Raw genomic sequence first — 26,947 nt, forward strand, 5'->3', positions numbered from 1 at the left:
ATTCTGTCTGTACCTCACTCGCTTAGGCCTGCAGTTGCCAGGGTATCCATGGTTATGCCCACTGCTGAGGGTTTCTGTGAGGATCTGGAACTGTTGCAGGTTGATTCAGGATATTGTGATGAATTTACAGGGCTGCTCATGATTAAACCCATCCAGCACCTGGAGTCTGGTTTTGATTCCTGCCTTTCTCCACTTCTGTAATCTGCCCATTCTTAAAATATTCACACCGAAAACCCTGAAGCTACAGTATTTGTGACAGGGTCAGTCTGCACATACAGCCCGTGCTGCTGTGTGTTGCTCTCCTAGAGCTATGAGTTTGCTTTCATAAACAAGGAGAAGACCAGGAAGGACAGTGGCAGAAATCCTGTCCAGTCTCCTGGAATTGTCTCTGTGAGTAGCTAAACATCTGCATCTACACCTCTGGGACACTTCAACAGCAAACAGTCCTTATTTCAAGTCTTTTTCACCCAACAAATGATTGTTCTGCATCACCCCAGTTGCTTCTACAGCATTTATTGGTTCCACTCATAAGTGTTAGAAAGAGTCGCTGTGTAAATTTCATGGAAATACACTTATCTGAATTATTTAAATACACTTATGGGATAATTTCATATGTAAAACCATCTTGGAGGTGCACACCGTAAGCCACTGCTTCCCAGAAATGCAGCTTCCTCACTGATCTTGGATCCCTGCTCTAGTTGGGTTAAATGATCAGAATTAAGGATGAGTGGTGGTTGCTGGAGTTCGACTTTAGCGCTGGATTTCTTTACCTGTGTGTGTGTCAGTCTCTGACATTGCAGTAACAGTAGCTCCATGGTCTGGTCTAGCTCAGGGACTCTACTGCTGGCCCGGCTGTTGTGAATACCAATGAGGTGTGGGACTGAGTCTCTGCATGCTTCAAACAGCTAATCTCTTTCCCCAAGTGTTTGGTTCAGCTGTAAGAATGGCTGACAGGGTAACGTGCACTCTGTATTCTGATGAAGTGAGCTGTAGCTCACGAAAGCTTATGCTCAATAAATTTGTTAGTCTCTAAGGGGCCACAAGTACTCCTTTTCTTTTTGCGAATACAGACTAACACGGCTGCTACTCTGTAATCTGTATTCCCGGACATTCTTAATTAATAAACAAAGTTCTTCATGAAAATAATTTCCCTGGTATAATTGTCAGCCTTCTGCATGCTTAGGTGGGCTTTTTCCCCCTGCACGGTGCCATTGAAGGGGCAAAGTTGCAGGACAGCAGATAATTTTTGCATGATACATATCCTAGCTCTAGCCCTGGTGCAGCTCTACTGATGCTGGCAGGGTGGTAGCGTATAGACGATCGTCCAGTATTTTTCCTACCGTGTGGTCTAATCCTGCTCAGGGCGAATCTAAGTGACACGATGCTGAAATGCTGTCAGTCAACGCTATCTGCCCCGTTGCTGCTCGTGCTGGTGAAGCTGCATCAGTGCGAGAGCAACGATGGAAGGGTTCCCTAAAATTGTCACTGTAGCCAAGGCTGAGTTGTGTCAGGGCCCAGTGCCTTCACCTCCAGGCTAGGGCAGGAGCCATGTCCTCCCCCTTGGAATGCTGTTCCCAGCTAGTTCAAACACTTGGGCTTGCTATGGCAGCAGTACAAATCCCCACTGCTCCCAGTGAGCGCATGGAGGTTTCTCAGTTAGGTAGTTGTCTTCCCCTTTCATGGGGCTGGGATAGGGAGGCAACTACAATTTCACCTGAAGTTGATTGAGCCAAACAGCTATAGTAGGTGTAGCAGAATTTATTGCAGTGATGCCTCCTTCATATTTATAAATCGGCAGTAGGTGATGATATGTTCGATGGTCTGTCGTGGGGAACCACACTCGCACACCGGGGAGTCCTTGATTTTTCCATTTGTGCATTAAATGTCCGCATCTACCATGCTTGGTTTGGATTTGGTTTAGAGTTGACCAAAATGACCATGGAAGGTCAAACGCAGGAGTCTTCTGTGTGGGATCCGTGTTATCTGTCTTCTGTTACAGCAGGGGCTCTCCAAGATGGAGGAGAGGGTTATTCCTGATAAAGTGGCACTCTGATGGAGCCTGGGAAAAGTGACCAGGCATCAGCCTAACCACCAGATTGTCAGTAGTCTACGTGACCTGTTGTTCTTTGAATATCCTGGGCCCTCTTCACCTCCAAGACTCCGCATGCCTTGCTAGGAGTCATTTCCCTTAGACTTGAGACAGAGAGAGAGAGATTCATCAATTATATCTCCCTTGGGACGAGCTCTTATTCCTCTTCATTGTGTCACACACCACTTTCATCTTCTGTGAAGCTCATGCTTTCTAAGCTGGACCAGTGTTCTCACTAATGGGAGAAACTCTGTTTTTGTGGGCTGCAACACACACGATATGCTGTCTGTCCTCTGTAACGCACAGTAGCCCGGGATGTGTGCAGTACACTCAGCAGGTTCTGGGAAGTGTCTGAGATTACTGCTGCCTGGGCTTCAAGGACTGGTCCTCCAACAGCGCAACCCAAGCTGCCTCCTTTATTTTGTTGGCGGCAGTTGCAAATTACATAGTGATTTGTAGATAGTTAGCAGGGCAAGGCAGAAACACTATATGCAATGTCCCCATGAAGCTCTTTCGATTGCAGTCTTTCTGCTCCAGTGCTTGAGTGAGCTGAATCTCCTGTATCTGACAGCACATTTCTTCACAGGGCTTTTCCTGTGTCTTAGGCTAGTAGATTCATAGATTCCAAAGCCACAGGGGACCACTGTGATCATCTAGTCTGACCAGCTGTATAGTACAGGCCCTAAAACTTCCCCAAATAATTCCTAGAGCAGATCTGTTAGAAAAACATCCAATCTTAATTTAAAAATTGTCAGTTATGGAAAATCCATCACAACCCTTGATACATTGTTCCAGTGGTTAATTACTCTCTGTGTCAAAAATTTACACCTTATTACCGCTGTGAATTTGTCTAGCTTCAACTTCCAGCACTTGGATCATGTCATACCTTTCTCTGCTAGATTGAAGAGCTCATTATTAAATATTTGTTCCCTATCTCGATTCATATAGACTGTAATTAAGTCACCCCGAACCTTCTCTTTGTTAAGCTAAATAGACTGAGCTGTTTGAGTCTCTAACTAGACTGCATGTTTTCCAATCATTTTATCATTTTCATGGCTCTTCTCTGAACCCTCTCCAATTTATCACCATCTTTTTGGAATTGTGGACACCAGAACTGGACACAGGATTCCAACAGCAGTTGCACCAGTGCCAAATACAGAAGAAAAATAACTTCTCTACTCCTACTTGAGATTCCCCTGTTTATGCATCCAAAATGCATTAGCCCTTTTGGTCACGGTGTTAGACTGGGAGCTGATGTTCAGCTGATCAGCCATCATGACCCCCAAATCTTTTTCTGAGTCATTGATTCCCAGGATAGAGTCCCCCATCCTGTAACTATGGCCTACGTTCTTTGTTCATATATATATATATATAAAACCATATTAAAATGCAGAATGTTTGCTTGCGCTCAGTTTACCAAAAGATCCAGATCACTCTGAATCTGTGGCCTGTCCTCTTCATCATTTACCACTCTCCTAAGTTTTGTGTCATCTGCAAACTTTATCAGTGATGATTTTATGGTTTCTTCAAGATCATTGATAAAAATGTTAAATAGGGTAGGGCCAAGAACCGATCCCTTTGGGACCCCACTGGAAACACATTGTTTGATGACAAGTCTCCATTTCCAATTACATCTCGAGACCTCTTGGCTAGCCAATTTTAATCAATTTAACGTATTCCATGTTAATTTTGTATCATTCTAGTTTTTTAATCAAAATGTTGTGCAGTACCAAGTCAAACACCTTACAGAAGTCTAAATATATTATATCAACACTATTACTTTTATCAACCAAACTTGTAATCTCATCAAAAAAGATTTCTGGTGAGTTTGACAGGATCTGTTTTCTATAAACCCATGTTGATTTGCATTAATTACATTACCCACCTGTCAAGGTTCCTTCCCCAGCTTAGGTTAAAAACTTCCTCAAGGTACAAACTTTGCCTTGTCCTTCAACCCTATGCTGCCACCACCAAGCATGTTAAACAAAGAACAGGGAAAGAGCCCACTTGGAGACGTCTTCCCCCCAAAATATCTCCCCAAGCCTTACACCCCCCTTTCCTGGGGAAGGCTTGATAAAAATCCTCACCAATTTGGATCCTAAGAACAATGAAAAAGCAATTAGGTTCTTAAAAGAAGACTTTTAATTAAAGAAAAAGTAAAAGAATCACCTCTGTAAAAATCAGGATGGTAAATACCTTACAGGGTAATCAGATTCAAAACATAGAGAATCCCTCAAGGCAAAACCTTAAGTTACCAAAAGACACACAAACAGGAATATACATTCCATTCAGCACAGCTATTTTACCAGCCATTAAACAAAAGAAATCTAAGGCATTTCTAGCTAGATTACTTACTATCTTTTTACAGGAGTTCTGAGCTGCATTCCTGATCTGTTCCTGGCAAAAGCATCCCACAGACAGACAGACCCTTTGTTCCCCCCTCCTCCTCCAGCTTTCAAAGTATCTTGTCTCCTCATTGGTCATTTTGGTCAGGTGCCAGCGAGATTATCTTAGCTTCTTAACCCTTTACAGGTGAAAGGGTTTTGCCTCTGGCCAGGAGGGATTTTATAGTTCTGTAAACAGAAAGGTGGTTACCCTTCCCTTTATTTATGACATGCCCCCCAAATCACAGATAGGGTGAAACACTGGCTTGATTTCTTCTTGGAGCTCTAGGAGAAAACAGAGTTAATAAGACACATGCACCTCTAAATATATTACCAAGTGTATAAAGACTAACAATATTTTCCACATCTCAAGGACGATTTTGACCAGTTGATTCTGGGAAACTTTCATGGGAGAGTGCATCAGCCACTTTATTAGAAGCTCCTGAGATGTGTTGTATGTTGAAATCAAAATCTTGGAGAGCTAAACTCCACCAAATAAGTTTTTTGTTATTTCCCGTGGCGGTATGAAGCCACTGTAGCGCAGCATGGTCGGTTTGCAGGTGGAAACGCTGTTCCCAAACGTATGGGCGTAGCTTTTCCAGAGCATAGACAATGGCGTAACATTCTTCTTCACTGACTGACCAGTTGCTTTCCCTCTCAGACAGCTTCTTGCTGAGAAACACTACAGGATGGAATTCTTGATCCGGTCCTTCCTGCATTAAAACTGCTCCCACACCACGCTCGGACGCATCTGTGGTTACTAGGAACGGTTTGTCAAAGTCTGGGGCCCTTAGCACAGGGTCAGACATGAGTGTCGCTTTAAGCTGGTGTGACAAAGCTCTGTCCTTGCCTCCATGGGTCCCGCGTTTCCTGGCGGATTTCACTATCCTCAGAGGCTCACTGTGACCCTCCACGTAACCCTTCTTTCTCTAGAAACAAGGGTCACAGTCTACTGAGCCATTTTCATCATAAGCCAGCAAGGGAGGTGAGGAGAAGTTATCCTTCCTTGCACAGTCTCTGTTGTCTCCCAGTCTCAGTGATTAATCAGGGGGCAAAGGTGGGGGGGAGCCCGGGCCCACCCTCTACTCCGGGCTCCAGCCCAGGGACCCTAATAGTATCAGCTATGGTAGCTGACCTTTTAGAAACATGACATGTACAGTTCCCTGGGCTACTTCCCCCACAGCAGCCCTCACTTCCTCAAGCTCCACTTCACCCTTACCTCAGGGCCTCCTTCCTTGTGCCTGATATGGTGTGTACTACTCAGCCTCTCCAACAGCGCAACTTCCTCCCACAGCTCCTGACGTGCACACCCACCTGACTGACTGGGAGGCTTTTAACTAGTTTCAGGCAGCCCCTGATTGGCTTCAGGTGTCCCAATCAACCGAGCATTCTCCCTGCCTTCTGGAAAGTTCTTAATTGTCCCCAGGTGTCTTAATTGACCTGGAGCAGCTTCCGTTTCACTTAACCTGGTACCAGGGATTTGTTTAGCCTGGAGCTAATATATCTATCTCCCACTACTTTTCTATAGCCATCTGGCCTTGCCCCGTCACACTGGTTAAAGGCCTTCTGACACTCTTCAGTCCATTGAACTGCATTTGGCTGTTTCTTTTTGGTTAGGTCTGTCAGTGGGGCGGCGATTTGGCTGTATTGCGGTACAAATCGCCTGTAATCTCCGGCCAAGCCTAAGAAGGATTGGACCTGTTTCTTTGACTTTGGGACAGGCCTACTTTTGGATAGCATCCACTTTGGCCTGTAGGGGGTTGATAGTTCCTTGACCCACTTGGTGTCCAAGGTAAGTCACTCTGTTTAGGGCTATTTGACACTTCTTAGCCTTAACAGTTAGTCCTGCCTCCCTTATGCGCTTGAAGACTTTTTGTAGATGTTCCAGGTCTTCTGCCCAGGAATCCGAAAATATGGCCACATCGTCAAGGTAGGCGACTGCATATTCTCCCAATCCCGCTAGGAGACCATCTACAAGTCTTTGGAAGGTGGCGGGTGCATTCCGCAGCCCGAAAGGGAGTACATTAAATTCATACAGCCCGAGATGTGTGGTGAAGGCTGACCTTTCCTTGGCGGATTCATCTAGCGGTACCTGCCAGTACCCCTTGGTTAAGTCCAAGGTAGAGATGAACTGGGCCCGTCCTAGTTTCTCGAATAGTTCATCTGTGCGTGGCATTGGATAGTTGTCTGGCCGAGTTACAGCATTTAGCTTACGGTAGTCCACGCAAAAACATATCCCCCCTTCTGGTTTGGGAACTAGAACCAGTGGAGACGCCCTTGCACTGCCAGAGGGGCGGATTACACCCATCTGTAGCATATCCTGGATCTCCCATTCTATAGCAGTTTTAGCTTGAGGAGGCATCCGGTAAGGTTGGACTTTAATTGGGTGAGCATTACCTGTGTCAAAGGCGTGGTATGCCCGTTTAGTCAGTCCTGGGGTGGCTGAGAACGTCGGCTTGTAGCTAGTGCACAGCTCCTTGATCTGCTGTCGCTGCATACGCCTAAGGGTCATGGAGATGTTTACCTCTTCTACACCACCATCACTTTTCCCTTCGTAGTAGACACCTTCAGGCCACTCAGCGTCATCTCTTCCCTGGGCTGTAAACTGACAAACCTTTAATTCTCTGGAATAAAAGGGCTTTAGAGAATTAATATGGTACACCTTAGGCTTTCGGTTGGAGGTGGGGAATGCTATGAGATAATTAACAGCTCCCAGGCGCTCCTGGACCGGGAATGGCCCTTCCCATGACGCTTCCATTTGATGGGCCTGGAGCACCTTTAAGACCGTGACCTGGTCCCCTACTTTGAAGGAATGCTCTCTGGCATGTTTATCATACCAGGCTTTTTGCTCTTTTTGAGCATCCTATAGGTTTTCTTTAGCAAGGGCTAAAGAGGTTCAGAGGGTGTTTTGTAGGTTGGTTACAAAGCCCAGAATGTTAGTTCCTGGAGAAGGTGTAAACCCCTCCCATTGCTGCTTCACCAACTATAATGGCCCCTTAACCTTGCGGCCATATACAAGTTCAAATGGTGAAAACCCTAAACTGAGATGTGGTACAGCTCTGTAGGCAAAGAGAAACTGCTGCAACACTAGGTCCCAATCATTGGAGTGCTCATTTATGAATTTACGTATCATGGCCCCCAAAGTTCCATTAAACTTCTCCACCAGGCCATTTGTTTGAAGATGGTGTTACGAATTATACCTGGTAAGGGGTGGCAAGCAAGTGATTCACCCCATGAGCTTCCCAAAGGCTTTCCATAGTTCCTGCCAGGAAATTAGTTCCTGCATCTGTGAGGATGTCGGAGGGCCAACCTACTGTGGCAAAAATGTCTGTTAGTGCCTGGCACACACTTTTAGCCCTGGTGTTGCTTAGAGCTACTGCTTCCAGCCATCGGGTGGCAAAATCCATGAGTGTCAGTATGTCCTGCTTTCCTCTGGGTGTCTTTTTCGGAAAAGGACCCAGAATATCCACAGCTACTTGCTGAAATGGAACCTCAATGATGGGGAGTGGCTGGAGAGGGGCTTTGACCTGGTCTTGGGGTTTTCCCACTCTTTGGCACACCTCACAAGACCGGACATAGGTAGAAACATCCTTGCCCATTCCCTCCCAGTGGAATGATCTCCCCAAACAGTCTTTGGTCCTGTTCACCCCAGCATGGCCACTAGGATGATCATGGGCTAAGCTCAAGAGCTTTTCCCAGTACTTAGTTGGAACTACCAACTGTCTCTGAGGATGCCAGGTTTCCTGGTGCCCACCAGAAAGTGTTTCCTTGTATAAAAGTCCTCTTTCTACAACAAACCAGGATCAATTAGAAGAGTTGAGAGGCGATGGGTTGCTCCATGCCTCGGTCCAAGCTCTCTGGAGGCTTTCATCTGCTTCCGGTTCGGCCTGGAACTGTTCCCTTGCTGCTGGAGACATCAGTTCCTCATTGGATTGTGGACCTAGGCTTGGTCCCTCTGGAAGCAATGCAGGTGATGGGGCTGTTTCCGTTGACTGTGAACCGCTCTCCAATGGTGCACTATGTTGGGGTTCAGGCTCTGGCTGAGCCTCTTTTGTAGGGTTATCGTCTGCTGCTGGTGCAGGTTCGGTGAGGCCCTCTGGTGTTGGGGTTGCAAGCACTGGATTCAGTGCTGGCACTGGTTCTGGTGCTGGTTGTTCCATCAGTTTCGGTTCTGGGACTGGCTCTGTCTGGGTCTCTGGGACTGGATCCACTACTGCTGTTGCTGACGTTGGCATGGGGTCCGGTTCCATCACCTCTGACCGGGTCCTGGTAGAAGTTTCCAGACTAGAGCTAGGTGTGACAGCTTACTTAGCCTGGCTGTGGGTGACCATTCCCACCCTCTTGGCTAGCTTCACATGAATGGCCAAGTCTTCCCCCAACAGCATGGGGATGGGATAATCATCATAGACTGCAAAAGTCCACGTTCCTGACCAGCCCTTGTACTGGACCGGCAACTTGGCTGTAGGCAAGTCAAAAGAGTTTGACTTGAAGGGTTGAATCGTCACTTGGATCTCTGGGTCGATTAAATTGGGGTCCACTAAGGAAGCATGGATAGCCGACACTTGTGCTTCTGTGTCCCTCTACGCGGTGACCTTCTTCCCGCCCACACTCACAGTTTCCCTCCACTCTAAGGGTATCTGGGAGGCATCTGGGCCTGAGGACCTTTAGTGTGACCCCGGTGCAATGAACTGTAATCTGTTGGGGTTCTTGGGGCAGTTGGCCTTTACATGCCCCAGCTCGTTACATTTAAAACATAGTCCAGCTGACGGGTCACTGGGGCAAGGTGGGTTGCTGGAGAATGGTGTGGCGGGATGATAAAGTGTCTGGAGTGTTCCTTGGTGTGTAGTTGTGGCCTTGGGCTGCCCCCGGTAATAGGGTGTGGTCTGAGATTGTCCCTTCTGGTATCCGCTCCAACTGCGACCAGTTTTTTTCTTTTCTGCCACCTCCACCCAAGTGTTACACAAAGAACAGGGGACGTGCCCACTTGGAAATGTCTCCCCCCCCGCAAAATATCCCCCCTAGCCCTACACCCCCTTTCCTGGGGAAGGCTTGATAAAATCCTCACCAATTTGCATAGGTGAACACAGACCCAAACCCTTGGATCATAAGAACAATGAAAAAGCAATTAGGTTCTTAAAAGAAGACTTTTAATTAAAGAAAAAGTAAAAGAATCACCTCTGTAAAAATCAGGATGGTAAATACCTTACAGGGTAATCAGATTCAAAACATAGAGAATCCCTCGAGGCAAAACCTTAAGTTACCAAAAGACACAAAAACAGGAATATACATTCCATTCAGCACAGCTATTTTACCAGCCATTAAACAAAAGAAATCTAAGGCATTTCTAGCTAGATTACTTACTATCTTTTTACAGGAGTTCTGAGTTGCATTCCTGATCTGTTCCTGGCAAAAGCATCCCACAGACAGACCCTTTGTTCTCCCCCTCCTCCCCCAGCTTTGAAAGTATCTTGTCTCCTCATTGGTCATTTTGGTCAGGTGCCAGTGACGTTATCTTAGCAGCTTAACCCTTTACCGGTGAAAGGGTTTTGCCTCTGGCCAGGAGGGATTTTATAGTTCTGCATACAGAAAGGTGGTTACCCTTCCCTTTATATTTATGACACTACCTTTAATTCTTTATTGATCAAGTCCTGTTATCAGCCGCTCCATTATTCTGCTGGGGGGGACTGATGTCAGACTGACAGGCCTGCAATTACCAGGTCATCCTGTTTTCCCCTTTTTAAAAATTGGCACAACATTAGCTTTTGTCCAGTCTTCTGGAACTTCGCCTGTGCATTGCCTGCAGGCTAAGTTGTCATCTGTGCATTTCAGTTTCCTTCCTAGGCTGAGAGGCTTCATTTTATAACCTGCCTTTCATTCAGTCCCTTCCTTTAGCCCTTTTGCAGCATACTAGTTTCTCCTCCTCTTCTGGAACCATGCACTATCTGCCAGGGAGGAGCCTTATCACTTAAACATATACAAGCTAATGTATACTTCTCATAGAGCAGATTCTGCTCAGTCCTTTCTCAGACTAATTCCTCAGTGCAGAGAAGGAGTTGAAGTTGCATCACTGTAGCGCTTCAATATAGATACTACCTACACTGATGAGGGATGGGTTCTCCCATCAGTGTAGGCAATTCACCTTCTTGAGAGGCAGTATCATAGAATCATAGAATATCAGGGTTGGAAGGGACCTCAGGAGGTCATCTAGTCCAACCCCCTGCTCAAAGCAGGACCAATCCCCACCTAAATCATCCCAGCCAGGGCTTTGTCAAGCTTGACCTTAAAACTTCTAAGGAAGGAGATTCCACCACCTCCCTAGGTAACGCATTCCAGTGTTTCACCACCCTCCTAGTGAAAATGTTTTTCCTAATATCCAACCTAAACCTCCCGCACTGCAACTTGAGACCATTACTCCTCATTCTGTCATCTGCTACCACTGAGAACAGTCTAGATCCATCCTCTTTGGAACCCCCTTTCAGGTAGTTGAAAGCAGCTATCAAATCCCCTCTCATTCTTCTCTTCCGTAGACTAAACAATCCCAGTTCCCTCAGCCTCTCCTCATAAGTCATGTGTTCCAGTCCCCGAATCATTTTTTTTTGCCCTCCGCTGGACTCTTTCCAATTTTTCCACATCCTTCTTGTAGTGTGGGGCCCAAAACTGGACACAGTACTCCAGATGAGACCTCACCAATGTCGAATAGAGGGGAATGATCACATCACTCGATCTGCTGGCAATGCCCCTACTTATACATCCCAAAATGCCATTGGCCTTCTTGGCAACAAGGGAACACTGTTGACTCATATCCAGCTTCTCGTGCACTGTAACCCCTACGTCCTTTTCTGCAGAACTGCTGCCGAGCCATTCAGTCCCTAGTCTGTACCGGCACATGGGATTCTTCCGTCCTAAGTGCAGGACTCCGCACTTGTCCTTGTTGAGCCTCATCAGATTTCTTTTGGCCCAATCCTCTAATTTGTCTAGGTCCCTCTGTATCCTATCCCTACCCTCCAGTGTATCTACCTCTCCTCCCAGATTAGTGTCATCTGCAAACTTGCTGAGGGTACAATCCACACCATCCTCCAGATCATTTATGAAGATATTGAACAGCTAGATTAGGTCAAGAGGAGAATTGTTCCATTGACCTACCACTGTCTACACCGGGAGTTAGGCTGGCATAGCTACATCTCTTGCCGATATAAATTCCTAGTGTAGACCAGCTGTCACTGCCAGGTTGTGGGTGGTCAAACCTAGTACTCAGAGCCAGAGTCTGCAGTCACAAGGCAAGAATCATGAGTCAGCTGGGTCAGGATATTGGGAGGTTATGCAAAGTGGAGATCAGAACCACGAGTCAGGAACCAGAGACAGGCTGGATTAGGATACGAGGGGTTCAAACTGGAAATCAGAACTAGATGCCAGGAGTCACACCAAGTCAGGATGTGGGAGTGGAAGCAGGAAGCACACAGTCCAGAACAGGGTGAAATTCAGACAGCTTCCTGTTCATACTGCAGGTTTAAGTAGGGGCAGCGGGCCAATCAGCTGCTCCAGGATTCTTCCAAGACAACCCCAGGGAGATCAGCAGGGTTTCTGGTGAGGGATCGTGGTGCAGGTACACACCTGGCAGGAAGCTACAAAGGTCTTTATTGTGGGAAACATTCGTAGCCACCAGAAGAAACATGATGTTAATCGTTGGGTTTTATATCGCCCTAAGAGTCCTGCAAAGGTGGAGTCGTGGCACAATGGATGGACAACCACCTTTGCAGATCCTAGGGGAGCACAGAGGCTCTCTCTCACAAATGTGATCCCCTCCTAGGTGTCATGTCGTTCTCAGCTGACAGTGGCCAACTTGTCAGGTGGAATTACAGAGACGGAGACAGAGCGGATGAGCGCAAGCAGGTCCTGGCGGCAAGTCACATTAAGAAAGTTATGGGAGTTGAGAATGTGGGCTATTCCAGACAGGGGCCTTGTGGCTCGGAGCCATATCTGTGGGACAAGGCATTGTCCTTGCTGTTCCTGGTTCCAGGGCAGTAGATCAAGGTAAAGTTGAACTGGGAGAAGAATAGGGCCCATTGGAGCTGTGGCTGGTTCAGGACCTTGACCATGCATAGGTACTTCAGATTCTTGTGGTCTGTAAACGCTTGGACTAGATGACAGGCCCCTTCCAAGTAGTGTCATGACTCTTTGAAGGCAATCTTAATTGACAGGAGCTCTTTGCCCAAGATCTCCTAGTTTCACTCAGCAGGTGTAAGCTTCCTTGAGTAGTAGGTGATGGGGTTCAGTATTTGCTTGGGTCCATGCCTTTGGAAGAGGACTACTCTGATCACCGTACTAGAGGTATCAACTTCCACAACAGAAGCTTGTCATGTTGGGGTGGGCCAATACTGGAGCAGTGGTGAAAGCAAGATTCAATTCAGAGCTTCATGCTGTGCCTTGGGTGACCAGTGAAACTTGGTGTTTTTTCAGAGTAGGGCAGTGAGGGGCTCAGCTTGTTTTGAAAAATTCTAAATGAACCTGCGGTGGAAGTTTGCAAAGCCTAAAAAGACATTGAAGGTCACACACATTGTGGGGGGCTTCCCAGTCGCAGACAGCCTGGACCTTGTGCAGATCCATCTTGATTCCCTCCGGTGACCGGATGAATCACAGGAACTCAGCTGAGGCCTGATCAAATGAGCACTTCTCTCGGTTAGTGTAGAGACTCTGTTGTCATAGTCTCTCCAGGACTGTGTGGACATGTGTGGTGTGTTGGTCCAGATCATCTGAGAAGATCAGTGTGTTGTCTAAGTGCCACAAACTGGTCCAGTAGGTCTCGGAGCATGTTGCTAATAAAGTGCTGGAACATTGCTGGTGCGTCAATCTGAATGGCATAACTAAATATTCAAATTGGCCATAGCCATTCCAAAAGGCGATCTTCCATTCATCCCCCTATCAAATACAGAGGCGATTGTAAGCACCCTGGAGATCCAGTTGCATGAATATGCAGGCAGGCCCCATGTGGTCCAATAAGTCAGGGATCGGAGTAGTGGGTAACGGTTCAAGATTGTTATCTGCTTTAGAGCTTGGTAATCAACACAGAGGCAGCGGCTTCCATCCTTTCTTTTTATGAATAGGACCGGGGCGCTGGGTGGTGAAGTTGATTTGCAGATGAGCCCCCGGGCCAGGTTCCCATGGAGATATTCTCACAATGCCATCAGTACAGGCTCTGACATTGTGTGTATCCATTCAAGTGATATCATCGCCCCTGGCTGAAGTTCTATGGGGCAGTCATAGTCCTAGTGTAGGGGGAGGTTTTCTGCATTCTTCTTCTCAAAGACGTCAGCGTAGTTATGGTATCTGGGGGGAAGTTCCATAGTTCCTCCAGTGGGTGCTTCAATGTGGGCAGCTACACCTACTTGAGCCTTCTTGGGTCTGAGTGCAATGTGCGCTAGTCCCTGGCCCTGGTGTCAGCAGAGTTCTGATGGGAAGGTGACTTTCTGTTCTTGTCAGTGAATGAAGGGATCATGAAGAGTCAGCCAGGAGATGCCAAGGGTCAGGGGACAATGCGGGGAATGAATCACACCAAACTGTTATTTCTCTGTGTCCCTGAATAATGGCCTACGGGGGACAGTCTCCGGTCAGAAGGCTGATTACCAGGGCCACCTTAGCCTGGTCAGAGGGATGGATTTGGGGACATATCAGAAGCTGGCATGGGTTCATGAAGCACCGGAACTGCTGGGGCAATAGTATCGCGGGCCCCTGTTGGGTCAAGGCACTCTGTACTGTGTGCACAGCACGGTATTCTCAGGGCTGAGCTGCCTCCTGCAGCCGCTGATTATCCGAGGTCAGCTGGGCAACTTGGGCCTTCAGTACTTGATTATCTGCCTGGAGGCGGAGGGCACATCCAGGCGAGTCTGATGCTTCTAGTGGCTGCAGTGGTGCTGCTGGGTCCATCCTCGCACCAAGCTTGGTCCCTCAAGGTAATTGTGGTCCAAAGAAGCTGTCACGGCCAGGTCACGGGCAGACAGACCTAGCAGTCAGAGCCAGAGTCCAGGGTCACAAGACAGGAGTCAGCTGGGTCAGGATACTGGGGATCAGAAGCAGAGACAAACTGGAGATCAGAATCACGAGTCAGGAACTGGAGTCAGGCTAGGCCAGGACACGAAGGGGTCAAAGGTAGGAGGCAAATTGGAGGTCAGAAGCACGGATCAGATGCGAGGAGTCACCCCGGCTCAAGATGCCAGGAACTCAAGCTGCCGGAGTGGGAGTGGGAGCCGCAAGGCACACAGTTTAGAACAGGGTGGAACCCAGTTGTTTGGACAGCTCCCTGTTCCTGCTGCTGGCTTGAATAGGGATAGTGGGCCAATCAGCTGCTCTGGGACTCCACCAATAGGACCATCAGGGCAGAGCCTCAAACTGGGGCTGGGCTTCATGGGTCCCAGGTAAACAAGCATCATCAGGGTCATGATACCAGCCCTCAGCTATGTTGGCTCTGCAGAACTAACAAGAGGTGTAAACAGCAGAAAAATGTCTTTGTTGCTACAGCCAATAGATCTGACAGATGCCCCAGGAACAGATCTGTGGAGTATGACTGCACCATTGTCCCAGCCACTCTAACAGTGGAAATACACTTCACAGGATGGGGGTGGTCCTTCCCCCACCAAATATTAATGTGCATGGTGCTCGTGAAATTACCCCATATGCACATTTACACCATGCCTAGCTTAGTCAATGTATTGTCAATGGTCTCCAACAACTCTTCAGTACCCCAGTGTTGGGTCCTTGCACAGCTCTGCCAATGCACCTCAATCGTGACCTACAACTGCCCTGCTGTTTCAGTTCTGCGCTTCTGGAGGAGACCCCAGAACAGCCTCCTTGGGCCAGTTTCAGCTGTAATGGCAGCTGTGGAACTGCATGCTTGTTCTGGCCCCTCTCCAGTGTTGTGTGGGTCCTATACAGGTTTTATTGGACAGCTGAACCGCCTGGCTTTTCCTGTGACTGAAACTCATGAGATATGTCTTAAGCTAGAGTGTATGATGCACACCTGGGTAGGTATGAAGCAGTGATTGCTCCAGTGGGTAAGCCATTTGAGAGAGAATCTGGGGGAAATGGGGGTGAATGGATAGATCCTGTGATTCAGATATGTCCACTGGAGCTCTTGCCTTTCACCCCAATGTTTCTAAAATGAATTTGTTCCTTCTTCCTACAGACAATTTTAGGTACACATGTGACATTTGTGGGAAAAAATATAAATACTACAGCTGTTTCCAAGAGCACAGAGACCTGCATGCGGTGGATGGTGAGTACTGCTTCAGCACCTTGTCAAATTGGGCTGGGAAATAGTGATTGTGTATGTGGGGTTAGACAAAGTGTGATTCATGGGCAAAATGCTGTCATGGGGTCTTACAATGGCACACAACCATGCTCAAAGTTACAGCCCAAAGAAATCAGGTCCTAACCTGCTCTGCTTCAACCTGTTTGGATCGAGATAGCAGCCTTACACTGGGACTTGCAGTCTCAGCAAGCCATGTCTTCATATTAAAGTTGAGGATCACTACAGATTTGTTATAGCTCTGGGCCTCAAGGTAAATTGCCAGTCTAGCCCTTAGCTAGGTCAGGTTGTCTCTGGTTTCTGACCTCAGAGGACCCAATTTTAGCATGGTTCTCTGTGGGATCATTACAGAGATCCAAATGCAGGTAGACTTGCCAGCCAATGCAGTTCTGAACGGATGTGCCTGTGTCTGAGCCAGTGGACTTCAAAGGAGATCTCGGCAAAACTTTTCCACCAAAACTTTTTTCACTGAAAAATGCAGATTGAAGTCCAAAATAATACTTTGAGAATTTGTGTCAATTTTGGCAAATTGGTTTGGTTGAAAAACGGTTCGTTTTGACATTTCTGAAAGGAAACAACTTTATTTTCCTGGTGAAATTCATAAAGGGACCAAAGGAAGGTGTACTTCTGTCTAAAGCCGGGTAGCTAGGGGACTCACATGGGATGTGGTAGACCTGAGTTCAAATCTGTAGCATTCATGCAAGTTTCATACACTTGGCAACATTCAGGGCACACCCGGAGTGTTGTGTAGGAGCAGTGCACACACGGCTCCTCTCAAGGGCATGAACCTTGGAATCTCGCCCAGATGACATGAACCGTGGGAAGCCTCCCAGGACTGGGCTCAAGGCCCGAGAGCAAGGAATGCGGTAGATAGAAATTGGTAAATAAGAATATTAAACAAAGCCAGTGTATTCCTTTTATCTGTTGGAGTATGTAATGCGCGGGGGGAGAGAGAGAAATAAAGGAGGGTGGAAAAGCTGACAGGCAGACCAGCCCGTCGACAGACCAGCCTGCTTGCTTGCTTAAAGCTTGTCCTGTCTTGTATTTGAACCGCAACACAAATCCTTGCGCCAGAACTGGGATTATTTATGCAAAGACCCGGCCCCAGAGCAGTGATTTTAACCTGGGTCTCCCTCATCACAGATGAGTGCCCGCACTACTGGGCTGTTCACCTCATTTTTGTGAATGGTGCCTAAAACCAGAATGTCTTGTGTTTTAATTGAAATGAATTTTTTTCTGACTTTCTGATTTGCTGAAAATTCCATCCCAGTTTCTTTCAGTCCCAGAATGATTTTTTTTTTCAGAACTGCCAGTGAATCGAAAAAATCAGTTATTCCCACAGCTCTGCTTTAAAGGACTGTTTTCCAGTGTAAACATGTTGAATTGTGTCAGTGTGAATGCTGGCAGCCTAGAACAACTGGCGGCAATTTCACTTCGATGATATTAAGGCTTTTTTACATTATTTTTATGTGTTTGTTACCCTCTTTAGCTGAGCCACGCTCCTCCTCATGGCAGACAGAGCTGTCGGTGTTGCACTTTACTCAGCCAGGAAGGTGCAGCAGGCATTGTCTTTGCCATGGGCTGCTCCAGATGCAGCAGATTACTCATGGCCAGTACCGCCCCAATGTTTTTCACAAGAAATTTTGTCAAAAAAACATATGCTGGTTTTGATTGAAATTTTGGAACCCTGAGACTAGCTCTAAGCTCGGTTGGCATTCCCCAGCACCCTGGAATCTCCGTCCCTCACGTGGGGTCATAGGCATTAAATCACTGGGATTGAAAGATAAGCTAAACATAGAATCATAGAAGATTAGGGTTGGAGGAGACCTCCAGAGGTCATCTAGTCCAACATATCTGCTTCTACTTGAAATGTGCCATCATCACTCTAGTTCAAAGCTAATAAGGAAGCTGAAGCTTTTAAAATGGCTGCCACTTGTGTTTCTCTAAGACACCGCTTGCTTGGATGCCTCTGAGTGATTGCTTGTGTTTCAATAGACACGGGTGTGAGGCAGCCGTGCATCTATGTCAGTGTGTTCTAACAAAGGCCTTGAGGATCTATGTACACTAGGGCTGGGCATGCTCAAGTATTTCCCTGTGTGAATGCTGCCTGGGAGATGAGGGAGTGGGAGAAGGGAGCCTGGCTTATTCTGTGGTGCTGAACTGCATTGACCCTGTGGATGAAATACAGGAGTAAAACAAGGCCATTTAAGAGGATTTAATTTCTGTTTTGTTTCCCCCCCACCCCTTCTTCTATTCTGTGTTAGTTTTTAGTGTGGAAGGGGCCCCAGAAAACCGAGCAGGTAAGCAGAGATCCTTTGTGTGCTTTATTTCACAGACTTTTCCAAGCAGTCAGTAGTTCCCAGGCACAATAAGCCCAGTTCTGCACTTACAGAAGCCAATGGCATTTTGTCCTTGACTTCAGTGGGTGCCTGCTCGGTCTCTCAGTGCGTCGCAAAGTTACATACAGCCAGTAGCGTGATGCCCAGCCCTATTAGATACCAGGCTTTTGTTGCATATGCATTTGATCTAGACTCGTGAAAATCAGAGAAACAAACGATAAGTGTTTTAGTCATTTTGAAATTGCTTGTGGCGTAAATGAAATTACTTCATAAAATGGGTTGGGTTCTGATTGGCTCCTAGCTGTGCCATTAGATGGCCATGTAACTTCATTGGTCAGTGAACATAAGAATGGCCATACTGGGTCAGACCAAAGGTCCATCTAGCCCAGTGTTTGCTGGTCCACTCAGAATGTATATTGCATAACTATGCCCAGTTTCAAACAGGGTAAAACATTTAGTTTTGGGGGAAGGGTGCAGTGGACAACAGAAAATATAAATCAAGCTTTGAAATTTGTGCAGTCTTTCTCTGATTTTTGATTTATCTTCAAATCATATTATTGCACTAGAAGGGGTTAATATCTGGGTGGGCATGAGGGATGATAAGTGAGAGGGACTGAAAGAGGGAAATTTGAACATTGTGCTTTGGAATCCTGTGTCAGATAGAAATATAACTACACGTGCCAGTGCATTCAGTGCTATGTAACTGTGTACAGAAAGTCTTGGAGTGTTGTCAGCTCTGTGCTGGTTTTGTTCTTTTGCAGACCCTTATGACCAGACAGTCATAGCAGCAGATGAAGTGAAAGAGGAGGAGCCAGAACCATTTCAGAAGATTGGTCCAAGTATGATTTATAATACAGTTTTGGAAGTAATAAAATGTAGTATAACGTTTCAAACCTAGCTCTTGCTAAGTTTCCTCCTGGATGACAGTGGGAGATCAATACACTTACATGAAGATGCTGAAACTTTAAAGTTGTTGCAGGATGTATCTCATTTCTAATAAACAGGAAACCCAGCAGCCACGTAAACTGAGAAATGTATTTTAAACATCTACAGAAGTTCCCTTCTTTACATGTTTGTTAAGTGTCCTGGAAATTGAGTTTATTCTTAATGCAAATCCCTTTCTTGTATGCATTTTAATAAAGTACAGTATGGCGTTCCATGGTAATGGGGTTGGCATGGAAGAGTGCATTCACCTTTCACCTTGGCAGTGCTCAAATCCAGGATTAGGTCACAGCTGAAAGGAAGTTTGGTGGCGTTTATCCCATTTGCAGGTTAGGGGTTGAAGTACATTGGCAGAGCTGACTGGAGGACAGGTGCAGTTTGCACACTGCCTCCTTGTCGGATGGGCAAACCAGTGCGGGCAAAACAAAGAAATTATCAGACTTTGACCAAACTTCATGCTGAACCTTTTAAATTAGAAAATCTTGGGTTAACTTGTTTGTTATTTTTCTGTGTTTGCGGTTCTGCCCTGGTCTGATCTCTCTGGCTCTGGCTGGAAGGGATGGTGCTAAAATACTGAGACATTTCTGTGCTATTTGCAGCACCAACAGGCACAGCAAATACCACAGGTCTTGGAAGAAAGCCCTTCTCCTGAGATTTCTAGCCCAGTTTTACAATCCCAATAAGTTCTGGAAATATAAATCAAAACTTGCACTTCTGGGTGCTTATTTGAACAGTCAGTGGTTTATCCATCACTAGCTGTATATAACCATTGCCGCTACATAGGGAGAGGCAGCATGGGCCATTGGTTCCTGCCTGCAACTGGGATTCGCTCCCTTGTCTTGCATCTGATTCTTTGTTTGATTTTTGGCAGCTCACTTAACCTGTGAGTACCTTCTGTTCTGTTCAGATCTATTGGGATGGTTGTACTGAGTCCATCACTGTAGCATCTGGGGTTTAATTTTCCCATCTGTAGGAGAAAAAGGTTGCAGGTTGTGGGTGCAGATCACAGTGCTTTAACTCCCTTTGTGAAAGAGGTTCTCACTGCATGCTTGAAACGCCCCCTGGCAGAATGAGGGACTATGAGTCACGCTATTTCTTTTTATCAAGCACCAAGTTCACACATAAAAAGTAAGAAAGAAAATAATTATGCGAGGTGATGCTGGGTTCCTTTCTTACGGAGTCTTTGTTTCATCTTCACAGAAACTGGCAATTATACATGTGAATTCTGTGGCAAGCAGTACAAATATTACACTCCCTACCAGGAACATGTGGCACTGCATGCACCTATTAGTGAGTATCCTGCTGGAGATTTGTTTCCTTACAGGGTATGATTTACAATGGTTGGTATCATAGAATATCAGGGTTGGAAGGGACCTCAGGAGGTCGTCTAGTCCAACCCCCTGCTCAAAGCAGGATCAATCCCCAATTTTTGCCCCAGATCCCTAAATGGCCCCCTGAAGGATTGAGCTCACAACCCTGGGTTTAGCAGGCCAATGCTCAAACCACTGAGCTGTCCCTCACCTCCTTGGTAATTGACTTTAGGGGCATAGCGGAGAGAAGCCGGCCTGATGGATTCTTCCATTGTACCCGGTGTGTGTACGGCTCTTAGGTAGCTGAAGGTGCGCTGACCAGAACGTAGTAAAGCAGAGATGAAACCATTTCTTAAAGTGATGCTGTTAAAGTTAGGAAGATTCATAATTTGACTGACCTTTTTACCATCTGTCTGCAAAATCAGTGCCATTTTTTGTGTCCATTTTTTTAAATAACAAGCTCCAGTACTCTGTCTTTATATACACAAGCACACTCCTGTACAAATTACCGCCTGCTCTCCCAAGCAACCATACAGTAACAAACCAGTGTCCACCGCCAAGCTCTCCTAAGCTGCACTAAATAACAAATGAGTATGCATGATGTGGGGACACAGTTTTTCTTACAAGCTTCCAAGAAACTGTTACAGACAGTGAGTTCAAAATGATTTTTGAAATTATGAACATTACTTGGGCAGTTTGCTGCTAAATCACAGGGCCGATAAAATGTTTGTGCCAGGGAGCTGCTGCAGCGCCGCGTGGAAGCCTGCTACAGACACTGAAATCTGGACTCTGAGGGGCAGAGCTATTGGATGAAGGAGAGGTCATAAATAGCAGTTATATGTAGCTCATATGTAAACTTCTAGTGAGATAGTCCAGGGAAATTCTAATTACATTCGTTCTGGCAGAGTTTGGGGGCTGGTTCGGACACTTCCACTTTCATCCATGTGTTCCTTTCCCGGTTTTTGCCCTGCACCATATTTTTATTTTAATTGCTAGAAGCCTATGTGGGTGCTGTTTTGCTCTCATCTCTGTCCATAATGACTATCAGTGAAGGATGGATGTGCATGGCTCTGGAATTAGCTTTTGGTTAACTGCTCACCTGTAGCCAGCAGGGGGAGCTGACACCCTGTTTCTTCAGTAGCTTACCAAAATTGCAGTTGCTGTAATTAGATTTTGAATGATTAATTATTATTATTATTATTATTTTATTAATGGAGTGGATGTAATTTTTATCCACAATAAACTGGGGACACTGTCCACCAGTCTTCTGTACTTTTAAGGAAGGTCAAAAGTAGTTGGCTCTAAACTTGGCAGTTTCCTTACAAATTTTCTGGAGTATTGAGATCATTTCGAGGACAGTGGTGCAAGGTATGGAAGCACAAGTCATCTCTTTCACCCGCTTTCACAGAATTAATGTTCTAAGGCCCCATCTACACTAGGAAACTGGCCCACTGTTCACAGATGTCCTCGGTAATTGATCTCCCTACACCCCTCAGCTGGAGTAGGAAATGGTCTTAACTACAGGTGAAGATGGCATCAGAGGAGACCCATCACTGGTGATTGTCAGCACTAGGTCAGTCTTACAGCATAGATAGATCCTCGATTAACCAAGGCTCTGGGATCCCCAGTCAGATGCTCTACACAGTAACCAAGGAAACTCAGTACTTGTTCAAATAAGGAACATTGTGCTGTGGATTTAGCATGGAATCTCTGTTCACCTAGAATAGACTTTCACCTTCCCAGGATGTGCCAGTATAAAGGTGATCTCTACATTCTTCCTGGTAATAACATAAAACAGCTGCTGGTTATAGCCCAGACAGCCCACGGGGTGGAGAAAGACAAGTTTATACTTCTCATGGAGGTATCTATATGAAAAGACCCCTGAGTTCTGATGGCAGCTGCTGGATGACCCACCAGAAATCTTCCCCTTCCTGTCTATGCAGAACATTTTGGCTTTTCAGTCCAGCATATGATAGAAATTCACAAGACAAGTAAGAAGGCTGCAGTTGGGTCAATAGAATCTTAGGACATTTTGTGGGGGAGAATTTGTGGGGAGAGAGAAGGTAGAGTTTAACCCATTTCACTGAGAGCCAGGAGAGCTGCTGAGTTAAAACCTAGGCTGCAGGGAGGCTGAGGGCTCGGGTGCTCTCATAATTAGGGCTATAGTTGTATCATGGGAGAGGCCAGGGATCCATAGTGATCTCTGATTTTTGGAGGGAGAGGCACAGAGTTTCCAGAGTTGGTGTGAGAAGCACCCTTGGCAGCATGGCTTCTGCTGCTGCCTTGGTCCAGGCGAAGGCAGGGAAGCAGTGCAGTCAGAGAGATAACTTCCCCTGCTCCTCACCTCTTATTGGGTGGGAGAATGGCTGTGTAAATGGTTTCAAACTATTTCATGTAAATGGTTTTAATTAGTTTTAAAATACACTTTAAAATAATGTCACCTGCAACTTTAAGGGTTTTTTTTAACTATGCATTCTTGATTTTCCTCATCCTGTTTTTCCATGCCCAGATTTTTCAGATAATTTACTGTGACAAACCACTGGCCCGAGTGATTATTCAGAGAGATGGGTTGGTTACTAAAACAGGCCAGCTGGTGGGGTTCTCCCTTGCCTTGCATGGCTTCATAAGCTCCTCACTCTCCAAAGTCCCGTGAGGTAACCTTGAACACTTCAGTTTTGGTGCAGTGAGAGACACTTATCAATCCACTGGCAACCTGGAGAGTTTAAGGCGAGTTTGTCTTTATCCTGGCCTGTGGCATTGGGGTCTGCAAATAGTGAGTCATCTCACCAATCCTGCAAGACTAGCCAGAGTGGGGCTAGGCAAGGAAAGCTCCAGCCATAACTCTCAGATTTTCTGTGTCTCTTTGCTTGAGTTCAGCTTCCCTGCTGAAGTTTATCTCTTTTTCTTCTCTGATGCTATTTGAAAATGAGACCAAAAGGAGGATGAGATGAGGGCTTCCATCCTGAGGGGTCTGCAGCAGCTTTCAGTGTGATTGTGGGTCCATACAACCCGTGAGCTATCATTGATTTCTGTGCAGATTGGAGACGCGTTCCCGAGCAGGAGGGAGCAGTTGCAGTGAGTGGGGATGATTGCCAGGAGTTCTTAATGCCAAGTGCCTCAGTAAGATACACGGCTTGGGGAGGAGGGCATGATTTCATCCTGTTAGAGTTTAGGGGGAGGTCACTTTTTAAAAATACATGTTCCTGTGTCACCGAAAGGTCCATCTATGCTATATAAAAACCTGTGTTGGAGGGACCCATGTACAGTACAGTTCAGACTAGGGAACGTGGCTCTCTCCTGGATTGTAAATGGGTTTTAAACATTTCCCCAGCCACTGCTGCATGGCTGTTCATGGCTGAGGAAGATTTAGGGACACGTTGAAAACATGCATAAGGTCCCACCTACGGTACAAGATGGACCTGTATGTTATCCATGGTAGGGGATGGCTGTGTTGTGATTGGGTCCCTTAACACTATGGTTTACAGTGTAGATGGAGCCAGCACAGCTGGGATTCTGATCAAACGAAAAAGCCTCCAATTTCTTGGCTTGCTAAATGCAGGCTGTGGAATCTCACGAGGGAGGAACCAGAGCACCACAGATGTGGTAGCAAACTTCATAGTTACTGGTGCAGAGTGGTAGGGTCTAGTAAAACCTGCATGAGCATCGGCATCCATCACTCCCATGATGAAAGCCAGATATGAAAGTATCAGGGATACCACTGACTGTTTGTTTAAGGCCATGGCCATTGTGCCCTTCAAAAGGGAGGCATTAACAATCCCTGTCAATAGTGGGCCTAGTTCCTGCCCACAGGCTCATACCAGCTAAGAGGGCAAGGGTCTAGTTCTCATGAGATTGGATACACCTCTGTTTGTGCTTCTTCCATCTCAGTGAGCAGTACTGGGTGAGACCCCATCACCTGGTCTTTCACTGCCCTGGCACCAGACAGGATGTTCCAGAGGAGACTAGGGGCTTTTTCCTGGTAGATAGAAAACTTGATAGCTATAAGCTCAGATTTTTTTAAGTGGATGGTCACTTTCCCAGCGGCAGTGACGTCAGCTTGGTGTATCAAGTTCCAGGCCCTTGGAAGCGATTGCCTTCTACCGCATTCTTCAAAGTTAAGATAGTTTTGCAGAGGCATCCCAGATTCCGTCCGGAGGTGATGGTGAGGTTCCAGCTCAATCAGTCAATCACCTCTCCAGCCTTTCTTCAGAAACTTGATGTGGAAAAGTGTGTAGTCTTATCTGGAGTGGACTAAAGTAGTTAGAAAGCCAGCCCCCCCCCCCCCCATCTTTTTATTTCATTTGACACTAAATAGGTTCAGCAGACTGTTAAAATGGCCGCCTGGCTGTGTCTTTTACTGCCACCATCTGGCAGGTGTAGAACTTGAAGTTCATGTCAAGGTCCCTCTGTACAAGGTAACTCTGCTATAGTGGAACATAGGAATTGCCGGACTGGATCCAGCACATGGTCTTTCTAGCCCAATCTCCTGGCTCTGACTGTGGCCAGCACCAGATGCATAAGAGGAAGGTGCAAGAAATCCCACAGTGGGCAATTATGGGATAACCTGCCCCCCACATTAGGTCTGACCCTGGTCTTTAATATTTAGAGATTATCTTAGGCCTTCCAGCACTCAATTTGTTAGCATTGACTATTATAACTCAATTGTCTTGTTATCCATATAAATGTCCAATCTGTCTTTGAATCTTGGCCTCCATGACATCTTGTGGCAATGAGTTCCATGGATTCCAGTTCTGTGACTGTTCAGGAGATGTGCAAAGGATCCACAGAATCCTATCTGCATATATTCATTGGGAATTATTGCTTAGATTTGGACTTTAGAGAGAATTTGCAATTTGGTGTCTCTAAGACTAAAATGATCCTTTTGTCGCAAATTTGAAGCACCCTTCAGGGCACTGGAAATACTGCCCTGTGACCCTGACAGGCTGTGACCTGTCCTGTAGGGTTCTGGCTGCCCTGGTCCTCATTGGCTGAATCTGAAGCACCACCTCTGAGCAGCTTGTGGGGAAGGGGAGTAAAGTAAACCCAACCCTCACTCTGAGACATCGTATCCATTTACACTGGCCAGCGTCAATAGAGGGAAGGAAAATCTGCTTCGGAGTTGTCAGATTGCCCAGGCCTCACCATTCAGGTTTCACAAAGAGGACAGTCCCTGGACTGCAGGGGGGCCTGGGATGGCCCTGCATGTTCCTGACACTGAACTTTGGGCAGGTTTCCATTGCTTTCCCTTGGTAGAGATTGGGAACAAAGCAACGGTTGACAGGAACAGCCCCTGGGGATGCTCATAGACCCTAAACCCAGAAGGGACCATCATGATCATCTAGTCTGACCTCCTGCACATCGCAGGCCGCAGACGCTCGCCCACCCCTTCTTGGTGAGACATAGGCAGAAAACCATCCCTACTGCCACTTCCAGAGCAGCTGCAGCAGGATTATCCCTGGGGATTGAAATGAAGCCTGGAAAGCAACATCGAGTCCCCACCTACTCAGCTGGCCGTAGCCCAAGCAGAGCAGAATTGTCTGTGCCTAAGCTGCAGTAGAGCCACCAGTGAACTCCTCTGCAGAAGCCAGTTCACCTTTAAGAGAAATGCCCGCCTGGATTTGTGCAAACCAAGACCATGGGTTTGAGGTATTCGTGCACAGGGTGCTTTGTGTGAGGTGCGTCCTTGTTTATAACTTTCAGATGCTGGCAAAGAGTAAATTAGTGAAGGGAGAGGGCAGCTCCATATGGGGTCTGTAGCATCCACCAGCTCAGGTCTGTGCAAATGAGCCTATATCCCCAGGTCTGGATGGAGTCACTGATTTGGAGGGAGTTTCTCCTCACTCTGCTTTTCTAAGGTTAGCTCGCAGATGAGGAGTCCCTTACCTTGGAAAATTGTTTCGGCTTTAAGCTGTTGAGATGTAGAAAGCAGCTTGTAATAGGGTGATTTGTCCAGACTGCAGAGCCTAGTGCTAGGCTGGCCCTGATTATGGGATACGCTCCGCTGAAGGGAATCAGGCAGTTCCCTCTAAAGAGCAGAAGGTGGCTGCAGTAAGAGGGGGAAGCTTAGGGAGTTTCAGCTGTGCTCTGGGAGTCCTGCAGGGCCATGTCACCACAGAGTTTGGATGGTAAAGCCCAGTGAGCAGGGGACAGGAAACCCTGACTGCATTTGGGACTGGACATCAGAGCCCCAGTGAGGGAGAGGCTGAGAAATCAGAAGGGGAGAGAAGAAGAGTCTTGGGAGTGGAAGAAAATGCCCAAGCTCAGTATGGACTTTTCTTTTGTGTTGTTGGAATGGACTTTGGTTTGGGACTCTAGGATGTTGTAAACTGGCTCTGGTATTAAATTAGTCCAAGGCAGGGGTATTGCTAACCAGAGAAAGCCTTTGGAAGTTCTTAAAGAGCCCTGAGGTGAGGAAAGCAGGGAGCCTGTAGAGACACCCCAGCCGGGAGGCTGTGCTCCCTAAGCAGTAACCCTGTTACATAATTGTTGGCATCAGCCCTACAGTCTTGAGGCAATGCACATACTCTTGGCAAATGGAAAGTAATAACGAGCTCTGGTTGAGGGGCAGGAAGAGAACCTTCTTA

At 46.7% G+C, this 26,947-nt stretch overlaps 1 protein-coding gene across 15 annotated transcripts in view; it reads left to right on the plus strand.

Annotated features, from left to right (window-relative positions):
- The window catches only part of ZNF618 (zinc finger protein 618), a 313,429-nt gene that overhangs the window by 244,326 nt on the left and 42,156 nt on the right, over positions 1-26,947 (plus strand). For 12 of the 15 annotated variants that reach the window (XM_074974154.1, XM_074974156.1, XM_074974147.1 and 9 more), the window contains 4 exons: positions 15,650-15,739; positions 18,037-18,072; positions 18,873-18,950; positions 20,254-20,343. In XM_074974154.1, coding sequence (XP_074830255.1) covers positions 15,650-15,739; positions 18,037-18,072; positions 18,873-18,950; positions 20,254-20,343 — 294 coding nt within the window. The remainder of the gene's footprint in view (positions 1-15,649; positions 15,740-18,036; positions 18,073-18,872; positions 18,951-20,253; positions 20,344-26,947) is intronic. The other 3 variants (XM_074974151.1, XM_074974155.1, XM_074974146.1) reach the window with 1 other exon arrangement.

The sequence above is a fragment of the Natator depressus genome, chromosome 16 (genome assembly GCF_965152275.1).
Source record: "Natator depressus isolate rNatDep1 chromosome 16, rNatDep2.hap1, whole genome shotgun sequence".
Classification (NCBI taxonomy): Eukaryota; Metazoa; Chordata; order Testudines; family Cheloniidae; genus Natator; species Natator depressus.